The 20,840-nt window shown below is 44.8% G+C and overlaps 1 protein-coding gene across 1 annotated transcript; it reads left to right on the top strand.

Annotated features, from left to right (window-relative positions):
- Window positions 1–974: 974 nt before the first annotated feature.
- On the top strand, window positions 975–18,657 carry PRDM4 (PR/SET domain 4; the record flags this gene model as incomplete). Its single annotated transcript, XM_080636637.1, has 11 exons — window positions 975–1,012; window positions 2,569–2,702; window positions 3,366–3,551; window positions 5,566–6,360; window positions 9,734–9,883; window positions 11,118–11,236; window positions 11,974–12,059; window positions 13,215–13,342; window positions 13,895–14,209; window positions 16,226–16,394; window positions 18,348–18,657. The coding sequence occupies exons 1-11, from the start codon at window positions 1,002–1,004 to the stop codon at window positions 18,655–18,657; spliced, it is 2,403 nt and encodes an 800-aa protein (XP_080492763.1). The 5' UTR covers window positions 975–1,001.
- Between the last annotated feature and the right edge of the window lie 2,183 nt (window positions 18,658–20,840).

Consider the following 20,840-nt stretch of genomic DNA (forward strand, 5'->3'; position numbering starts at 1 on the left):
TTGATTTGGGCAGTGTATGTGATGAATATCCTTGTGTCACAGGTGAGAAAGTGAGCTACAAAACCACTTGCACATATCAAGACATCCCTTTGCAATGTAGCCTTAGCAGGAATTGTACCAACCATAAATCCTAGATAATTGAACAATGGTTGATGTGCAGAAGGCAGCTGGGGACGTACAGGCTTATGGTACCAGAGGATATGAACCACAACCCTCTAATGACAGCAGACATGAGGGCGTAATGAGAAAGCAGTGAGACAGCTGCGACTATTGTGTGGAAAACAAGTTAGCATCGCACCCTTCTGAAAGAGGTAGTGCGTGCAGCAAGGGCAAGGGGTTTTGGTCAGCCGAGCAGGCCGAGGATAACGCTTTATTCCTTGGGCAGTGCCAACCGAGCTGCTCCTCCGGAAAGGGAGAACTACCGTGTACCTGGGTGGCTCCCGCCCCAGGGCTGGGAACAATCTGGAGATAAGGCGGTGGAAGGGGCCGAAGTGCTGCTGAGGTACACCGAAGGCAGGCCGGCCCGGCCTCCAGCACTGTGGCTGGTGCCGAGCCCTGCGGCGGCTGCCAGGGAGTCGGCATGGGCAGCGGTGAGCCGGTGGCTGTCAGGGATGACACGGAGCCGGGCGGGCCCCGCAGGCACCCTTTCCGCACCCGTGACCGAGCCCCGCCGGCGGCGGCGGCGGCCCGCGAAAGCACCCGAACTCCGGGGCGGTGGCGCCGTTTCCTGGATGTGGCGCTCGGCGGCGGAAGCTGCCACCGTCCCCCTCCCGCTGCCTCCGCCATCACCGCCTCCCTCTCCCGCCGCCTCCGCCACGCTCCCCCCTCACCGGCAGCCGGGCCCGCGCCACTCGGGGCCCCGCCCCTGAGGCGGCGACGGCGGTGGCGGTGGTTGCGGCCGGGCCGGGGGCAGGCGCCTGCCCGAGGGGTGGCGGCGGGCCGGGGCTGAGTGCCCTGATGCGGCTGCGGCTGCTCCGCCGCCGGGAGAGGTGCCGGGCCCCATGCACCCCAGGTGAGCGTCCGCTGGGGAGCCGGGGGAGGTGGGCCGGGCGGGTACCGGGCACCTCGGGCCTTGCGGCAGCAGCGCGCACCCCGGCCGAGGGGCTAGGAGGGAAGGGGATCCGTAAAGCGTTCAGCCCTCCCGCAGGCCCCGAGGCTTGGTCCCGGGTCTTTCCCGCGGGTATCACCACCCTCAGCAGCCGTTTGGGCCAGGGGTGGGCGTATGTGCCTGCCCCACGGGATAGCCGGACCCCTCGGCGACGTCCTTGTAAAGCTGTCCTGGATAGAGTGGGGCGGTTGACAAGGGCCGGCTTTGCGATGCGAAAACTGGGCAGAAGCGACGTGAAAGTCGGTGACTCCGTTTGTGCATCTCAGACCTTTGGGTTAACTTGTGTGAGTTTGGTGTATTTGGCTGTTTCTCAGGGTGAGCGGTACCTTTCCTTGCCCGAGTGGCAACCCAAGTTCCACCTCTCTGTCGGTACTGCATAGTTTGGGCCTGCTGCTTGCAAGGGGCATGTGAGAGCCGGCTCAGTCAGTGTGGGGTTTTGCTGCTGGGGTTGTGACCGCAGTGGGGGCAGCCAGCCTTTCTGCCACAAGGAAATGCTGATGAGAGCTGGTGTGTGGGCAGGAGCGTATGGGTGAGCAGAGCTAAGGCCAGGCAGAGCTTGCTGAGCTTTGACAGGTGAGAGGTGACCGTGTCTCCTCAGTGTCCTCATCCTCATGAACTGGTTCAGGCCGCATGTGCAGCTTGACACCCCAGGGGACAGATGTGCCCTGAGCCGGCGTGGTTTCTGCCAAGGCTGGGGATTTGGGCTATTGGGCAGCCTGGAATTTTCTGCATCATTAGAGCCATGCATGTGGTGTATGCCCACTTGAGTAGCTTAAGAGGTTGCAGGCACTCAAGAATGACTGGTTGGTCGCTCTGAAATACAGTGTCATCCATGGTGCCAATTTTTGATGTGGTAGGAGCATGCGATATGTCTGCAGAACCAGACTGAGGCAGCCTGTTAAAACTCTGCAGTGGTGACTCTTGTCACTACTGGCCTGGTTTGAACTGATGGTTCAAATTAGAGGTTTTGTGTCTATTACATATGTTAAGTGATCTTTCCCCCTCCTTTCCCCTAAGGTTTGTTTTTTGAGCATGAATGTGGTGTCCAGAAGTCATGAAATATAAATCAGATGCCTTTGTCCAAGTAATTGTGATGTTTAGCTTGCAAATAGATCTGTGTTCACAATACTTCAGTCACAGTAGCTTTGACTACTAGGAGTGAGACTTTCTGGATGTCAAGGAAAAAGTTATGGTCTGATCTGATCTGTCTTCTTGAACTGGCTTTTCAATCCTGGTTATTGCTATCTGATACGATCAATATGTATTGATTATGATGTGATCACAGTGTGTGTGGCTGATGTACTTTATGCTTAGCTTTCTAAGGCAGAGTTTTTAACTTGTCAGTATCTGATTTTTAGTTTGTTTACTCAGCCCTTCCTCAGCACAGTACAGTCAGTAACCAGGAATGCTCTTGCTTCTCTTTCTCTTTTTCCCCTCCCCTCTCTGTTCCCTGCCCTCAGAATGAACGAAATGAACTTGAGTACTGTAGGGATGGACCAGCTGACCTCATCCTCTGTGAGCAATGCCCTGCCGGTCTCGGGGAGTCACTTGGGGTTGGCAGCGTCACCCACTCACAACACCATACCAGCACCAGGTAATGGGGAAAGCTCCCACAGAGGATATTGCAGCTCATGCTCAGTGTTTGACTGTCACACAAGTGTTCATAACTAGGTAGCAATGCCTGCTCTGATAGCAAGTCATGCCTTTATGGCAGGAAATGAGGTGATATGGAAAAGGGTAGACCATAAAACATTGGTGGGCAAAGCAAAAGGGATGTGCCTTAATATGATGATATTATATGACTTATGCCTTAATAGGAGTTTCATTTTGTTCTAATGGGGTGGTTTGCACTCTATGTGGGTAGTAGTATAATCCTTTGAAATATAGACTGCCCCCATCTAGATCTGTTTTCAGTCAGGTGAAAATAATGATTTTTTTCACTGTAAAGCAGAACTGCTTTCCTAGCTCTTTTCTTCAGGGGGCTACAGAGACAAAAGTCCATTACAGCTATGAAGTAGAAGCAGGCCCTACATAACGTATCAAAAAAAGATCTAGCTACATTCAGGCACAACATGAGGCATGCCCCTCGGTGTTGTGATAACTGTGATCCTTTCTTTGAAGCTTGCCACCTTACTTTGACAGTACCATACTGTACATCCATAGGGAGCTCCTGAGGAATTAGTAACCATTTTGTTAGCTTGTGTGTTCATAAATTCAAGTACTTCCACTGAATATAAATGGGCATTTTCTTTTGCAGGCTTGCCTGTTGCAATTCCAAACTTGGGCCCCTCCTTGAGTTCCTTGCCCTCTGCTCTGTCTCTGATGCTCCCAATGGGTATTGGGGATCGAGGAGTGATGTGTGGTATACCAGAGAGAAACTACACCCTACCTCCACCACCATACCCTCACCTGGAGAGCAGCTATTTCAGACACATTCTACCTGGTAAGTAGTGTGATGCTGATGGGTGGGAAGAGCAATATAAATTTAATTGAAAGCTACCTGTTTCTGTCCTGAAGCAGGTGAGACTGATTATTTTGCAGAGCTGTAAATTCCCTGAGTTTGTCTGGAGTCTGTTGTGTCATTTACACACCTCTGTTGCTATACATGTGTATGAATTGTAGGCAGTCTACTTAAACCTGACCTCTTATCACTCCTCCTGCTGCTTTGTTTTGAAGATTAACAAAAACCAAAGCGTGCCTGTTTTGTACCACAGATGGCTTGTAGTTTGAAAGCTGTTTCTTTTTCTTTTTTTTTTTTTCTCCTGTAGTCTGAAGCCATACTTAATCTGTGCATAATAGTAGGTTGCAGTAGTTCAGAGGTCAAAAAGAGCAAGCCATCAGCTGAGGAGTTAGAGCGTTTTCCCTCCCATTTAGCCTATGACATAGTTCTCTTTATTTTTGGTCAAGGTTGATTTTCAAAGGCCTAACACACTGATTTCTATCTGGAGTCCTGTCTCACATGTGCTTTAGAGTATAAATGTAGAATTTTATTTCTGTGAAGACACAAATCTGAGCTTTAAATGTAGTCCTTATTTTGTTTTGTGGCTAAGATTGACACGGTGGAAGGGAGTAGATAAACCTCTTCAAGGTCACCCAGTGGGTGTTGTTAGTTCAGCCTAGGTTAGGAAAAGAAATATAGCAGCCCAGATCTCATCCAACTAGTGTTAACTAGTGGCTGAACTGAGCAGCTGCTTAGGGGTAACCTTTACTACTGCATTACACGCCTGCCCATTTCGTGGGCAAAGCGTAGAAGAGGTGAGAGTGCATTTAGGGACCAAAGGTATTTGCCATTCTTCTGAGCTGGAATAAATTATGCAGAAATGTGTTTTGGGCTTTTCTGCCAGTCATCTTACTGCTGTCAAAGATCCTGTTGTTCAAGCCACAAGGCAGCATTGCAGGCAGAAATACTTCATGCAGCTGGTTAAATGAAACTGTCCATTTCTTGGCTTAGCCACCTTTAATGGGATGATGCTGTAGAAGGAGTATCCATGCTTGCTTGCATCCTTGTAATAAGGGACGTGTTTGAATGGAAAACTTTTACATAACAAATAGCTGCTAGGGTTCAAGGCCAAAAAGAAATGTGCTGACTCAGATCTTGCAGAATCTGCAAAATCATCTCTGCCACTGCTGTTTACTTGAATGTGCTGATGTATTTCTTCCAAAGTTGGTTTTTTTTTCAGCTTTATCCAACAAGATAAATTGATAGCATGTAAATACAGCTTAGTGTTTCTTTGTATCTTAGGTTCTAAGGTTGGTTGATGTTGAGAAAAGATGTCAGGGTTTCTGATTTAAATTTAACTGGTCTATTGTTTCAGAAGAAATAGCATACTTTTCACATATGGAAATAGAGCAGATGACTCACAATACCTTTGAGAGACCTTATCTTGGTCCTTCAGAATGGCAATTAACAATCTCTGAGGTGGACAGTTGTGTCACTTTAGTCTTAGAGGAAGGAAATAGTTATTGTTAAGTACCTAAGCAAAAAAGGATGCATCATGGAGAACTGTTTTCTATTTCTAGCAAAGATGAACCAGAGATTATCAAATACTAGATTCCTGTAGCAGTCCTTCATCCTTCGTGAGCTCTTTCTTAAGAATGAAAAATTATGCCTAAAAAGTGAACAACTTCTTTCTAATTCAGTCTTTGTACTGAAAAGCCTGGGTTAAATGCTGCCAGAAGCTTGGCTTTTCAGGGTTTGACAAATAACTAGAGACTTGCCGTGTTGCATGGAAGCTCTGTATTTGTTTCAAATGATACTTTGAGAAGAGTGTTGGGTTGGCATATGTTTGTGAGCCATGTTTTAGAATTAGTGGTTTTTAATTGGGCACAATGTAAAGAACATGTCTTAAAGGAGCTAGTTCTTAAAATAGTATGCTGTGATGGTGGGATATTTTTGTTCAAGATTTGAAAACCGATGTTATCTCACTCTCTTCTCTTTCCCCCTCTCATTCTGTCAGGTATTTTATCTTACTTGGCTGACAGACCTCCGCCTCAGTACATCCATCCCAACACTATAAATGTGGATAGCAATCCAGCGCTGTCAGTCCCCAGCAATCCCTCAGCCCTAGATCCCTACCAGCCCAGTGGAACTGTGGGACTGGAACCAGGGATTGTCTCCATGGACTCCCGCACAGTGAACACCCATGGTGCTCAAAATCTGCACCCTAGTGACAGCCATGAGGTAGCTCTGGATACTACAATCACTATGGAGAGCGTATCGAGGGTCACTAGCCCCATCTCTACAGATGGGATGGCAGAGGAACTTACCATGGATGACGTAGCTGGGGACCATTCACAGATCCCAAACGGCTCCCGAAGCCACGAACCTTTAACCGTAGACACGGTGGGGAGTAACTTGACGTCGGACCCTGTGGGACATGGCGGTGTCATTCCCATTCACGGTAGCACTTTGGAACTCCCTGTTGTCATGGAGCCCGATCACATGGCTGGGCGGGTGGCAGGAATACCGGACAGCACACTAAATGACTCCATTCATACTGTGGCCATGAGCACCAACTCTGTGAGTGTGGCGCTCTCTACCTCACACAACCTAGCTTCTCTGGACTCAGTAGCCTTGCACGAAGTGGGCCTCAGCCTTGAGCCGGTGGCGGTCTCTTCCATGAATCAGGAAGTAGCCATGGGCCCAAGTCACGTGGATGTGTCTGCAGACAATCTTGCCTTCGTACCATCCTCTCTGCAAATGGAAGACTCCAATTCGAACAAGGAGAACATGGCAACCTTGTTTACCATATGTGAGTGGGCATTTGCTGCTTTCTTGGGGTGGGGTTTGTTATGTAGCTGTTGTCTGGTGGGATGACATGACTCTTGTTGCTAGTCTGGTTTTTGAGTTGGAGTTGTTCTGGTTGGAGAAATTTAATTATTTAGCAAGTCCCCAAAACTTGGAACATCTGCAGTGGCAGATTAACCATGCTGAGATGACAGTATTTGGAAGTGGACATAATAGGATGTTTTAGTGTCATTCTTTCTGTATACATCACCCATATTGCCTTGAGGTTGGAAGCTGAGGTTTTTATGAGCCTCTAGCCTTTTGTGGTATGCTGATATTACCCTTTGCAATAAGACTTTTGTTTTTCAAAGTCACATCACAAGTGACTCTTCTTGCTCCATTGAAAAAACGTAGTAAAAGCCACCAAAGCCACACATTTCATCAAGTTGGTATAGTTGTTGAGTATGATGTTATTATTAAACTATGAACAATCATCATGAAAATGATGTTGTCAACAGGACCTGCTGGGAAAAATTGCAGAGAGGGAGGGAAGTTTAATATTTCTAGTTATTCTTATGAAAAGACTTCAGTCCAGAGGTTAGTTGATCTCTTAAGAAGAGAGGAACACTGGACATTACACTCGCTCAGTCCTGACATCATTCAAAGAGTGGTGTTGGAGAACTGCAGAGTTCTCATTTGGTGGAACAGAGATTTGTACTTCCACCCATGGCGTGTCTGGCTTCCTGCCACTGAATCATAGAATCAGCTAGGTTGGAAAAGACCTTTAAGATCATCAAGTCCAACCTTTACCCCAGCACTGCCAAGGCCACCACTAAACCATGTCACTGAGGGCCTCATCTACACCGTTTTTGAACACTTCCCAGGAACAGTGATTCTGCTACTGCCCTGGGCAGCGTGTTCCAATGCTTGATGACTCTCTTGGTGAAGAAATGTGTCCTAGTATCCAGTCTGAACCTCCCCTGGCCCAGCTTGAGGTCATTACCTCTTGTCCTATTGCTTGTCACTTTAGAGAAGAGACTGCATAAGGCCAGCTTTTATATTCAGTTTTGTTAGTTGTGGTGGCATTGCTGAACGCTGAGCCTTGTGACAAACTTTGCTTGCAGAACATTTTTTACGGAATGGAAAGAAATAGTGCCTTGGTTAGCAATGGGTGAAGTGCAGTTTAGCGCAAAGTGAATTTGAATTAAAACTTGTATTCTGTGGGATTCCTAGAGAAAGAGTTTTACAGTTGATGCCCTCCAAAATTCTTACATACATCTGTTGCATGTTGAACAAATAATGGTCAAGATACTATGATATCCAACATGCTCATGATGAAATCACTTCTCTTTTTTACCTAAGTGAGATTTGATGTGCCAGCCTGTTGTCACTATGCTTAGAACAGTCCTGTTTCCCAGATGATGGTCCCCATTGGAAGGATGTAATAGCAGCTGTTGCATGTCTGCTGCTTTCATGTGGTTTTCAAAATAGGTCTTTGACTTGGAAAGGTTTAAATTTTAACTTTTTGTTGTTGGTTTTAAACTTCTCCTGAATAAAACATGAATTTGTGTCCAGACAAGTGACAACAAGGAGGGGGAGGAGTTGTTTTAGAGCCTTTTGGTGGCTTTTCTTTATTAAGAAGGCAGGAGTCATGGCCCTTTTCAGAAAACATTTTACACTGTTCCCAAGCAGGAAGGAAACAGTGTGCCTTTGCTGCAGTCCTAAATGTTTCTGAAACTTTTAAGTAGCTTTTTCTTTGATCTTTGCTTAGAGTTGTGCGTACCCAAATCAGAGAAGTAATCACTGATTTTATTTTTTTTTTTAATTTATTTTTATTTACTATTTGGCAAGGGCAGACATGGAAAGGAAATGGTGTGTTTTGCTTCCTGTAAAATGTAGGATTTTTTCTTTTTCAACTTCTTAAAAATATATGAATCCTTAAATCTTTCTGTCAGGAGGGGTCAGATGCCTGGGACTTGCTTTACTGCCTTATTGCCTGTCCCTGGGGCTAGACCTCTCCACAGAGCTGTAGGTGGTGTGTGCTAGGCAGTGCTTAAAAACAATGGGTCCAAGTAGTGTTTCTCATTAGTTAGGTCTGGCTGTTGTTGCTGTAATGCTACATGTCATCTATGCACATGAAGCAATGCTTGTGTAAGCCCTACCTAATAATTTTCTGAGTACTTTCCTATCTCTAACTGTGTAGTTGCTCAAACTGCATTGTATGGGGACAGACTCTGGTACTCTGATGTATGAAGGGATTGTCCCAAAAAGCTCTTTGAACAAATAATAATGGAGCGGCTGTTTCTGCTCGCTGAAGGCTACTTCTGTGATAGGTCTTTTATACTGAAGTTGGACGATCAAGAGGCCAAAGAAGGTCTTTGTGGAGATCTTGCTTAATTAGCTGAGCATCTTTCCTCAGAAGAAAAATGATTTATCAGGAGGGTGTTTGCTGAATAGGTGTGGGTTGCTCCATTCATAGAGAATTAAAATGGCATAGTTTTTATAGATGAGAGCATTTTATGCTGTGCTTTTTCCTGAATTTATTAGATTTATTAGAAGACTTTCAGAGGTTTATTTTTCAGCAGTACTTATTGCTGAGTGATAGATTGGGAAAGTGATGTTTCTTGGACTTTTATTTTTGTTCTATTCAGTGGCATCCCTCAGAGGTATATACTGTATGAGTTTAGTGCAGTGAGTCCTTCAAAAGCAGCACTGAGATCAGTTTTTTCTGCCATGAAGATTTGCACTTTGTCTGAATTTAAATGAAGAGGATTTGTACATTCAAATTAGACAAAATTTAGGAGTAAGACTTTACTGTCCCTTTGCATGAATATCCTTGAGGTTCTACATGCAAGAAAACTTGTGTTTTCCTGGTAAATTCCAAAACCACAACCAGATAGAAAGTGTTCGGCTTGGATTCTTTTGCCAATAAAGGTCATTTCACTTGTGATCAGAAAGTGGCTCTTTCATCAGCAGCATTACTGCCAACTCTTGGGAGACTACCATCCGCTTTGCCGTAGTTTTTATGAAGTTTGGACTCTGTCCCATTGCTAGATTGCCCCAGGTAGGGGTAACTGAGAATAGAGGTGATTAATCTGCCATTGGGAAAGTCAGTGGAGATCCTCACATTTGATCTGAATTGGATAGGAATGGTGACATGAGTGACACGTATGTCAGTGCCCGTCAGTAATAGTATGTTTTGTATTCTTCTGAGTAAAAGCTAGTTTGTCCTGGTTTACTGGTTTTACACTAGTAGAGCTGACAAGTTAAACCAAATGGAAGCAGCCTTTGGCAGGAGTGCAGCTGAAGATTCCGATGAGCTGAATGGGAGGAACCTGACTGCACTGTGGGGGTTGTTGTATCTTTTTAATCCCTGTTGTCCCTTCCCCTCTCTGCAGGGTGCACACTGTGTGACAAGGCATATCCATCAGACTGCCCAGATCATGGGCCCGTCACCTTTGTCCCTGACACCCCAATAGAGAGCCGAGCCAGGCTTTCTCTCCCTAAGCAGCTCATCCTACGGCAGTCCATCATGGGAGCTGAAGCGGGTAAGAATCACATTACTCTGTATTTCTATGCAGCAGTTTAAAATACACTCACTGCCTGAAATCCAAAACCGCAGGGATTTTAATGTAGGAAAGAAATACTGCAATAGAGAGGTGGTTCCCTCTTCTCTAATCACCCTTACTTACATTGTGCAAGAGCTTCTTGTCCTCTGGCTACTGCTTGGACTTCAGCTAGACTCTAGGGGTGCTACCACAGAGTGTTACTGAAATACTTCGTAAGGTCAAGCACAAGCAAGGTACAGTGTTTATTTTTATCACACTAAGCAGGCTGGGCACAGTTTTGATGAGCAAATGTTACAGCAGTTGCAGTTTGGGGGAAGATATCAGTTATAAATAATGGAGGAGATTTCTGTCTGCTTGTTCATAAGCCTGAATTGCTACCTGGGGGTCTTCTGGATGCTCTCATTGTAGTATTGATCACAAGTGCCTCTTTTTTGTTTGTTTGTTTTCTTTTTCTCCCCTCATTTACATTTGGCATGTAGACTGTGACCTTGTCATTGGATGTGGACCTTGTTACTGTATTTCACACCATTATCACCTGGAAATCGAAGAGTACAGAGCAATACCCTAAGGATCTGAAGCTTAGAGGAGAATGTGATTATTGGCTTGCTTAGTGATTGATGCTGCTTGTTGAGAGCAGATTACATCTTTTCAAGCTGCACTAGTTTCCAGTTTATTCCTAAAAGCTATTCAGTGTATTCATGTAGATCTATATATATATAAATGTTTAATAATAAATAATATACACGCAGGAATCCCTCTGCCCATGACAGAAATACAGCTGCCTCTGGGGAGAAATGCAGAAGCTGCTTAACAATGTCCAGCAACAATTCTGGAAATTCCTGGGGATTAGGTAGGCGAAATGTAGTTACTGAAACTAGTATTTTCTGCTTCTGCAGAAAGTGCCATGAAAACTTGAGTTGGTACCAGTGGCTAGGATCTTAGTTTTATAGCTTACTGAAAAGTAAATTACTTGCTTTTGACAAACAAAATAAACATTTGTAGTTAGAACAAAGCGGCTCCCAATAGTGTCATGTGGTGGTGGTGGTTCTTGTCTCTGCCTTAGGTGTGTTTTACATGTGAAGTAGAAGCTTTGATGATCTTACGCCTAGATATTACCCCTGGAGCATTATCTCATAAACCTCCTACCTCCTTGTTATGCATGATTAGTTGTTTAAATAATTGATTTCTGCAGATTTTGGTCTTCTACTGATAGGTGTGTGGACGCGAGAAACCATTCCTGTAAGGACTTGTTTTGGACCTTTGATCGGGCAGCAGAGCCATTCTCTGGAGGTGGCAGACTGGACAGACAAAGCAGCTTGTCACATCTGGAAGGTCAGCAGATGTTACATCTCATAGAGCCTGCAGGCGTGCCTTTATCTTGTGAAAGTCACCACATGACACATCAGATTTAACATTATCTTCCTTGTCAAGAATCAAAATTAATGCAGTTTCATTGTTTAATACTTAGCATCAGCATAGCAGAGTTGTATACTGTGTAATACACTGGTAGTCAATTCTGAAGGACAACAAACAGCTTTTCTTTTAAAAGGCTGTGTGTGGTTTCCAGTATTTGTGTGCAGTTGCAGTAGAGATTGTGTATGAATTACTAGGTAGCATTTGTTTGTTTTGTATCCTTGTTTATTGAAAGTTCCCCCAGGTGATGAATGATTTGTTTTAGGAAAGCTGCTTTAAAGCTTTTCTTTCCCCCACCATTTCATGTTCAGAAAGTAAAATTGATCTATATAAATAAAACATGTACTGTTTGCTCAAATACTATTACTCACAAGACTTCGTTTGTAAGAAAAGCAGCCAAATGCATTTCTGCTGGGAGCTAAAGGTGGTGTGTAGGAAGGATGCTGATAAACAGTTTTTCTAACCTCCTGGGTAGCAGAGAGATCAAGATTCCCGTGGGAAGGGAAAGTGAGAACAGGGCTGTGGTCTTTGCAATGGCAATGGAGACCTCTTGGCTTGTTCTAGATAAACATATCCTCTCTTAAAGAAAGAAACTGGCTTTCACTGCTTTTCTTGCTGTGTTTTGTCCTAAGATTGCATTTGTTTTTCCCTGGCAGATCTACCACAATGGTGTCCTGGAGTTCTGCATCATTACAACTGATGAAAATGAATGTAACTGGATGATGTTTGTACGCAAAGCCAGGTGAGAACCACCTGTACTGTGCTGAGTACCTTTGAGTCTGAGCTGTGGGCTCATAGGATGGTGTGCTGGAGAATGTACACTGGTGTACTGACTGCCCGGAAGGGTAATGAGCTCAAGACCACGGGACCTTCCCTTCAGGATCTGTATAGGCATCTTGGACTAGTGGGGAGAATGAAACAGAGAACCCAGTGGAGAATGTTACAGGGGAGCCAGTACACATGCTGTAGTAAAACAGCCCCATACCTGTCCACAAACTTTTGTTCTCTTGTTCTAAAGCTTTAAACCAGCTTCTTTTTATACTGGCTTACTGTGTATTAGCTTGTTTACTGCCTTCCCTCTGTCCCATTCCTTTTGGATACATCTGTGAAATTGATATTGATTGTATTTTTGATTTTAATAATTTATCAACAAAGTGTTCCTGGGTTCTTTTGGCCAAGTTCCAGGCTCTTACAGCTCACAAGAGCTGTCCTTTTCAGTCTTCCTGGAGCCTGCAGTGAGAACTATCCAGCATTGCTCCATACATAGTCCACGGGAAGGCTTTCCTCTTGCTCTGTGACACGAGGTTTTCCCTGCAATTCATTTCATTGCTCCTGTATGTAGGAGTCAAGAACTTAATGCTTGATCTCCTGTTGCAGTGGGGCACAGCTTTGCTGGTTTCAGGTACTGGGAACAAATGTGCGCAAAAAAGAGCTTCAGAAGATGAGTTACCACATCTTGGAAATGCTTCTCAAGAGTTACTTTTGAAGATAATTTTGCTTTAAGACTTCAGTGATATTTATTTCTCCCTCATGTGTTATCTGTTTCTTAAGGGGGTTAATGTTTTCTATATATATATTTTTGTAGTTCCTTAAGAGATCATAAACTCTCCTCTCTCAACCCACTCCAGTGTGTATTAATAATTTTCTCAGCAAGATGCCACAGTGCTGTGAAAAATACATCATTTAATGAAGCAGATTGGCTCTCAAGGTCCAGTTTTCTTTTACTTTCCTTTAATAAGCAAGGACAGAAGTGACAGACATGAAGGGGTTTATGTCCTGACAAGCACTGAGGTTCTCTTAGTACCTATTTGTAGGAATTTCCTTCTTTTTTTTTTTGACTCTGCAGGTCATTTTTTCTGGAGGGTTTTTTTTCTCATAACACTCATTATTGCCACAGGAACCGGGAAGAGCAGAATCTCGTAGCTTATCCTCATGACGGAAAGATTTACTTCTGCACCTCTCGGGACATCCCACCTGAACACGAGCTTCTCTTTTATTACAGTCGGGACTATGCACGACAGCTGGGTAAGTAAGCAGTCATCTTTGTTGGCTTTGCAGGGAGTACTTGGCTTGAGTTCCCTTTTTGTGCCATTTCTGGGCACCGTGACTTGGGAGTACCTTATGTTCCTTCTCAGTTCCTAGTGATGGACATCATAGTTTCCTTTTATATTCTGTGACTACAGGAGTACCATTATTTGAAAGAAACATTTCAGTATCTAATTCCACTGATTAGGAGTAAAAGACTGCCGTTTCAAAGAAAAAGGGTTGTTTTTCTTCTGTTCATCCATCTGGTGCTAAGGGAGTTTTGCTAGCTGAAGATTTTCCCATCCTCCCCTATCTGTGCTTATGATAATTTAGGTTTGGTGGAGCTGTGCTCAAAACCATTCCAAAGTTTGGACCCCCAGAACATTAGAAATGGCCTACCTAATAGTGCAGAAAAGCAAGCATCAGAGCTGAGAGGAGCAGGGCTGAAAATCTCTGCAGCTGGTTTTGTTACCACAGGTTAAGTGTTAACATGGATCACGCTCTGTTAGGCCTTGCTGTGCCTCATTAACAGTGATGCTTTTGTGCCCAAAGGTGTACCTGAGCATCCAGACGTGCACATCTGCCACTGTGGAAAGGAATGCGCCTCCTATGCGGACTTCAAGGCCCATTTGAACAGCCATATTCACAGTCACCTCCCCAGTCAGGGGCACAGCAGCAGCCATGGAGCAGGCCATGGCAAGGAAAGGAAGTGGAAGTGCTCCATGTGTCCCCAGGCTTTCATCTCCCCGTCCAAGCTCCATGTCCATTTCATGGGGCACATGGGCATGAAGCCACACAAGTGTGATTTCTGTAGCAAAGCTTTCAGTGATCCTAGCAACTTAAGGACACACCTCAAGATACACACAGGTAAGGGCTGGGGACTTTAAATAGAGATGCCTCTGCTAGTAAAACACTGGGGCAGGATGTGTTCTCTCTGCTCCCTTGGCCAGTTGTCAGGGCATAGCTCGTGCCCATAAATCTAAGCTCTAAGAAACACAAAATTATAGAATATTTTGGGTTGGAAGAGACCTTTAAAAATCATCTAGTCCAACTCTCCTGTTATAGGCAGACACCTTCCACTAGACCAGGTTGCTCCAAGCCCCGTCCAGCCTGGCCTTGAACACTGCCAGGGATGGGGCAGCGACAGCTTCTCTGGGCAACCTGTGCCAGTGTCTCATAACCCTCACTGAAAAAAAGTCTTGTTTATGTCAAATCTAAATTTCTCTTCTTTGTTTAAAACCGTTGCCCCTTGTCCTGTCATTATAGGCCTTGGTAAAAAGTCTGAGATCTTTCCTCTCTTTCCTACCTGAATTGTTTTTCATCTTAAGGTAATGGCACAAGACTGAAATTGGTGACTGTGGGGTGAGACTGATGTGGATAAGGGTCAGTCAGTCACTCATTAAAACTGAAGTTGGAACATGCTGTTGACTTTTGTGGGCATTTGGGTATCACTAGAGCCTTTGGGGATAAAGGGAGAGTTGCCAGCAGATCAGTGAATGAGCATTAAAAGAGCTTAAAAAAAAAGTGAAAGATTTTTCATCTGTGTAAGAACAGAAGAAATACAAAAAGCATGGATATAGCACAGTGTGAGGATAGGGAGAAGGTGAAGGTCAAGTACAGGCTAGCAATAGTGTGGAACTTTTTGCCTCCTTTTTTCAGTGAGGTTGGAACAGCTATTGGGAATCACAGAATGCAAATCACAAAGCTGGAAACAAAACTGGGAGTTCAGTGCACTTGTGTCAAGCACAGGAAGCTGTGGGCACAGCAGTGAGGAGTTATAATAAACTGATCAAGTACAAATGTGCAACCACACAATACTCAGTGGGAGAGAGAGTCCAGTGGTATTCAAACAGTCTGAATTCAGTGGCTTGCAGGGGTTTTGAACTATTTCTGGCAAAGAATAATGGAAGAACTACAGGTAAGTGGGAAAATGGGATATAACATAGAAGTTACCAGAGAGCCAGTGAGCTTTGTACCTGTGTTTGTTACATAAGAGAACTTGTTTTTCTAGACAAAGGCAGTGCAGCGCATCAAATGTTGTTGGACTCCAGTAAGGCATTAGATACTGTTCCAGTGGGAAGTCAGTGGAGATAGGGATGTACTACTGTACAGTAACTAGATGGCTACCATGGCTACTATTAAAAGGGAGGCTACCATTGTTTTTCCTCAAGAATTCATCTTGCATAAGCCTGGTCTTTTTAAGTGCTTGCCTCAGTCTCTTTGCTGGTAAAATTACAAACTTACTGGTGATGTTTTGGTATGCAGAACATGCCTCAGGGAGGCACAGGTGGTGTAGACAAGAATCAGAAAGTCTGTCTTATGGAAAAGGCTGGCTGACCACATGCACTGGAGGAATCGGTGTTTAGAAGGACCAATAAGGATGCATAACTGTGCATCACATGAAGGTCTCAGTGGTTTGAAACAGTAGCATCAAGTGGGGCTTTTGGCTTGGGGGCATGGGCTGTGGAATGAAAAGCTTTGGGAATGATGAAGTCAGATGCACTGGACACTGACAGATAATGGGAACAGGTTGCTCAGAGAAGCTGTGGCTGCCCCATCCCTGGCAGCCCCATGGCCAGGTTGGATGGGGCTTGGAGCAACCTGGTCTAGTGGAAGGTGTCCCTGCTTGTGGCAGAGGCTTGGAACTAAATGAGTTTGAAAGTCCCTTCCAAACTAAACCATGATTCTGTGTCTGGGTTTTGCATAGCTAAATCTACACTGTATGGTGAGTCTAAAGGAACTGCAGGAAGAAAGAGGTCCTGTTCACAATGAAACTGCCTTTTTTCAGGGTGAAATATATTTCTGGGAAGTGGTCAGGCTTGTTTGCTTACTGTATTTCTTGGGACACTGACTCAGTTTGTGGGTGTACCTGTGCAATCCTAGGGCAGAAGAATTACCGCTGTACCCTCTGTGACAAGTCATTCACCCAGAAGGCTCACCTGGAATCGCACATGGTCATCCACACCGGGGAGAAGAACCTCAAGTGCGATTACTGTGAAAAGCTGTTCATGCGGAGGCAGGACCTCAAGCAGCATGTACTCACTCACACGCAGTAAGTGATCCCACAGGATGCGTTGGACTGGCTAGTGCAATATATAATGAAGCTGGACAGTCTGAGAGAGAATCTCAAGTTTGCATATAGTTTGGCCTATGGAGTATAGGCTCATCCTCTGAAATGACAGAGAAGTCAAGATGGACAAATTCCTTGTTACTGGCTGAAGTTGTTCTAGTCTTCACAGTATTTTAATGACACAGTAAATTCCAGGCATGCACCTTGTCCTGTGAAATGGCATTTTGGAGTGTTCATCATTTTGGAGAGAGAGGGGGTTAGCTGATTTATATTTAGTTCTCTGCTGAGAACATGACCACAATCATAGATCATATAAATCAAAATCGTAAAACTCCTCAGTGTTATCCTGAGTAACTGGTTAGTGAAGCCTTCCTCTCTGTTTGCACCTGGGGTGGGGTGCAGCCATTCCCAGCTTTTAACTCCCCCCAGGTCTCATACATGCACCCGATCTCCTCCTCCTCCTGCAGGCAGATGTCCATGGTCAGGGCAGATCTCTACCCCCAGCTCCTCCTACTCCAGACCTACAGGTCTTCCCCTGCCCCTCAGCTTTCTGCCAGGCCAGATCTTTTGCTGTGAGATTTCTCCATTCTGCTTCGTTACTCCCAAGACAAGGTCTTCCCTTAACGGCTGTTCACCCAAAGCCATTCATTTCGCTTACTTTGTTTTCAGCATCTGTTTGTTGTACTCACTTGGAATTGATTGTTGCTTCTGTCATGCTGCCTAGGAGACAGGATAGCACAGCTAGCATGAGTAAGAGGCAGACAGACAGTCTTGCTTGGCTGCTTGTTCTTATGCCCAGAGCACTACTGCTGGGAGGTGTTTTGCAGAGTCGTCTTCAGAATTTGACTGCTGCAATCTGGTAAGCCTCTGTTTGGCATTTACAGACCGAGGCACTCAGCAGCTTTGTTTGCTTCATTGTTCTTTCCCTGCCCCCCTGCACCCACGTATGCAGGGTGGGAGGGTAGGAAGGCCGGAGACCAGCCTTTCCACTATGGCAACATTACTTCCCCTGCCAAAACATGGGAGCTGTCGTGGTTTAAGCCCAGGCCATAAATTAGAACCACGCAGTCTACTTTCCCCCCCACCCTTTCTTCCCCCCGCTCCTGGAGGGATGGGGAGGAGAATCAAAAGAATGTAACTCCCACGGGTTGAGACAAGAACAGTCCAGTAACTAAGGTATAACACAAATCACTACTGCTACCACCAATAATGATAAAGGAAATAACAAGGGAAGAGAATACAACACCTCATCACCCGCCGACTGATAACTCTCCCCACCCAGCAGAGATCCAGCCCTTCTGGGGAACTCCTAGTTACATCCCCAGGCATGATGTGCTGTGGTATGGAATACCTCTTTGGCTAGTTTGGGTCAGGTGTCCTGTCCCTGCTTCCTCCCGGCTTCCCCTCCTCCCTGGCAGAGCATGAGACTCACAAAGTCCTTGGTGAGGGTAAACATTCTGACCAGCAACTGAAAACATCGGCTTTAGCAGTATTATTGCCAGGCCGAAAGTCAAAACCACAGCACTGCACCAGCTAACTAAGAAGGAGAAAAAGTGACTGCTGCTGCTGAACCCAGGGCAAGAGCTCAACCAGAGTTGTGTCTTACTCAAGAAACAAACCCCTTGTAGAATTCCTTCTTCTTCAGTTCATCATTGGGAAAGAACAATTGGTCCCAAGCTAGCAGTTAACCTAAAAAGCCAGACTTTTGCCTCAGGGAAGATGGTTGTGTGTGTACTGTGTGAGAAAACTGAGCAGTATTTACACTAGCAGCACTGTTATTTCTGGTCTGCTCCTCCTTCAGGTACATTAAAAGTAAGATTTAGGAGTCAGAGTGACCCTTTCACCCTTCCTGTCACCACCCACCCCACTATTTAATACAGGAACAGCTGCCTTGTAGCAGGAGCAGACTGTAACTAACTTTATCATGTCTTACAGAGAACGGCAGATCAAGTGCCCCAAGTGTTACAAGCTGTTTCTGAGGACAAATCACCTGAAGAAGCATCTCAATTCACATGAAGGAAAGAGGGACTATGTCTGTGAAAAATGCTCCAAGGCTTATTTAACCAAATATCACCTCACTCGCCACTTAAAAATATGTAAAGGTCCCGCATCTAGCCTGTCAGCCCCAGAGGAGGAAGAGGACGACGATTCAGAGGAGGAATTAATAGACTCTGTGAGGACTGAAGACTGTAGGATTAACAATGGGGTCTATTCAACTGGTGATGCCCTCTCTGGACACAAATGAAGAAAAGCGAGAGGGAAATTTCCTTGGATATTGTAACTTGAGAAGGAAAAACACCCTTTTCTTTGTTTTCCCAGTCAACAGCGTATGTTGAATGAGGATTTTTCCTTCTGTTTTTGTCTCCACACTACCACCGCTTATTAAACTGTAGCCAGAACACTGAATGAGAATGGATCATGCACATACAAGTCAAGAGTTGCTAAGAAGGAAATGTGAGGCAAGCAGACTTTTTCACACACACTGTGCATACTTCCTTTTCCAAATCACTCAGATTAATCCATCCAGTGCCAGGATACATGACACACCTTGCACAGCCCTTTGAGTAAAGAGCCACAAACCAGAAGAAATGTAGTTGAGTGATTGCAGTGACCTGTAAGCCAACTGTCCTTAGCTGCCAAAGCCATGATAATGAGAGAAATGAACAAAAAATAATGGTGGCATGTGAGGTATTTTGCTTTTTAATACTTTTTAACTGAAAGATGTGGTTTGGTACAAAGCAAAGACTTAGCAATGCTCAGGTTTCCTTCTTAAAAAAACCCTCAAACAAACAACTTTGGTTAAAGGAAAAAAAAGCCCATGAAATCAGCAAAATCAGCATTTGCAGACAAAGCAATTACCCCACTACAGAAAATCGGACCTTGGCTTTCGGAGAACAGTTACTGCCTCTTCTTGCTCTGGTTCACGAGAACATGGCAGCAGGTGAAGACATAAAGACTGTACAGACTCAGTAAGGAGGAGGCTTACAGATGCTCAGATGGTGTTTACAGTATATATTACTTCTCATGCTGTAAACCTTGTACCACCTAGAATGATGGGAGGGTTTGCTGCTAACATTATTTATGGAATTAAGATGTATTTTCACTTGGTTGTTTTCCTCTGAAAAAATTAAAAATGTGGCTCTTTTCTAATGGTTTGGGGTTGTGGTTTTTTTTTAATATTTACACATTCTTAAGAAAAAGGATCCCGTTTCTGATAGTGATACTAAGAGAAATAACACCACTTTTTCATCACCTGTACACTGTATTTCCTAGGGAGATCCCAAAGAATCCCATGATAAATGCATGTTGCTTGCCCTCCAAGATCAGGATGTGAATATAAAGCTCCAGAAAGACAGGTTGAGGGATTTTGTCTAGTCAAGGGAAAGATGTGTTGCTTGCAGTAACAATTTCTTCCCAAAACAAAAACCAACATCTTGTTACAGTGCAAATTAATACCATTGGTACAGGTAACAGAAACAACTACCCTCCAAGAGCTTAACACAAAGCATTTATTTCGAAGGAAAGCTTTGAAAAACTTGCAGATTTTCAGTGGAGAGCACTTGAACAGAGGTGGTTTTGATGCTTTCACCTTCTTCAGCTTCACAAAAGTGGTGGTTCATTTACTGTCCACATCACGTCCTTCACTACTGCTTGGACTGCAGCAGGAATCCCAACACATCCAAAGTATTCTTGGTTCCTGCACAGCTATGCTAGGTACCTGCCACCAGACTAGAAGCAACTAAATTTGACTTAGAAGCAGCCATTTAACTTAAAGGGGTGGGAAGGAAACTGCCAGCCCTGCCTTTTCCCCATCTGCAGTTTGTACTGATACACTCGATCTGCCTCACTTCACCAGGAGGAATTACAGTGAGCTGGGATGGGAAGTGGCGGTAAGATCCCATCAACAACAGGTCCCAACACTATGGCTGCTCTGATACCCAGGGCCTTCTTGCAGCAGCACCACCTTAACAAACACACATACCTTCCACTATGAAGACAGGGAAGCACATCCCAAGAGGACAGAAGAATCATTGGCCTGTGGTGAGGCACTTGGGTGTTTTAAGTCCCATTCCCATGGCAGGGGGGTTGGAACTAGATGACTTTAAGGTCCTTTCCACCCTAACCTATGATTAAAGTCAGCAGTTAGGCTGATGATACTCAAAATGTTCCTTTGTGCCTTCAAGTTTCAGGCAGAAATGCCTGGGAAGAGTTAGGAACATGAGTATGCAACATGGTCAGCTTTCACCAGTGACAGTGACCAGCTGAGATCCCCACCCTTGCTTTGTGTCCTGACAGCCTCTGGCCCTCTTCTAAATAGTAACCCCTTACTTCAGTTCAAATTGTCTTTATATATATATAACATTTGGAGCTTGAAGAAAAACCCAATGTACATGCAACATTAATAAGCTTCAGCTGCTGTGGAACCAC

The sequence above is a fragment of the Psittacula echo genome (genome assembly GCF_963264785.1).
Source record: "Psittacula echo genome assembly, chromosome: 1".
Lineage (NCBI taxonomy): Eukaryota > Metazoa > Chordata > Aves > Psittaciformes > Psittacidae > Psittacula > Psittacula echo.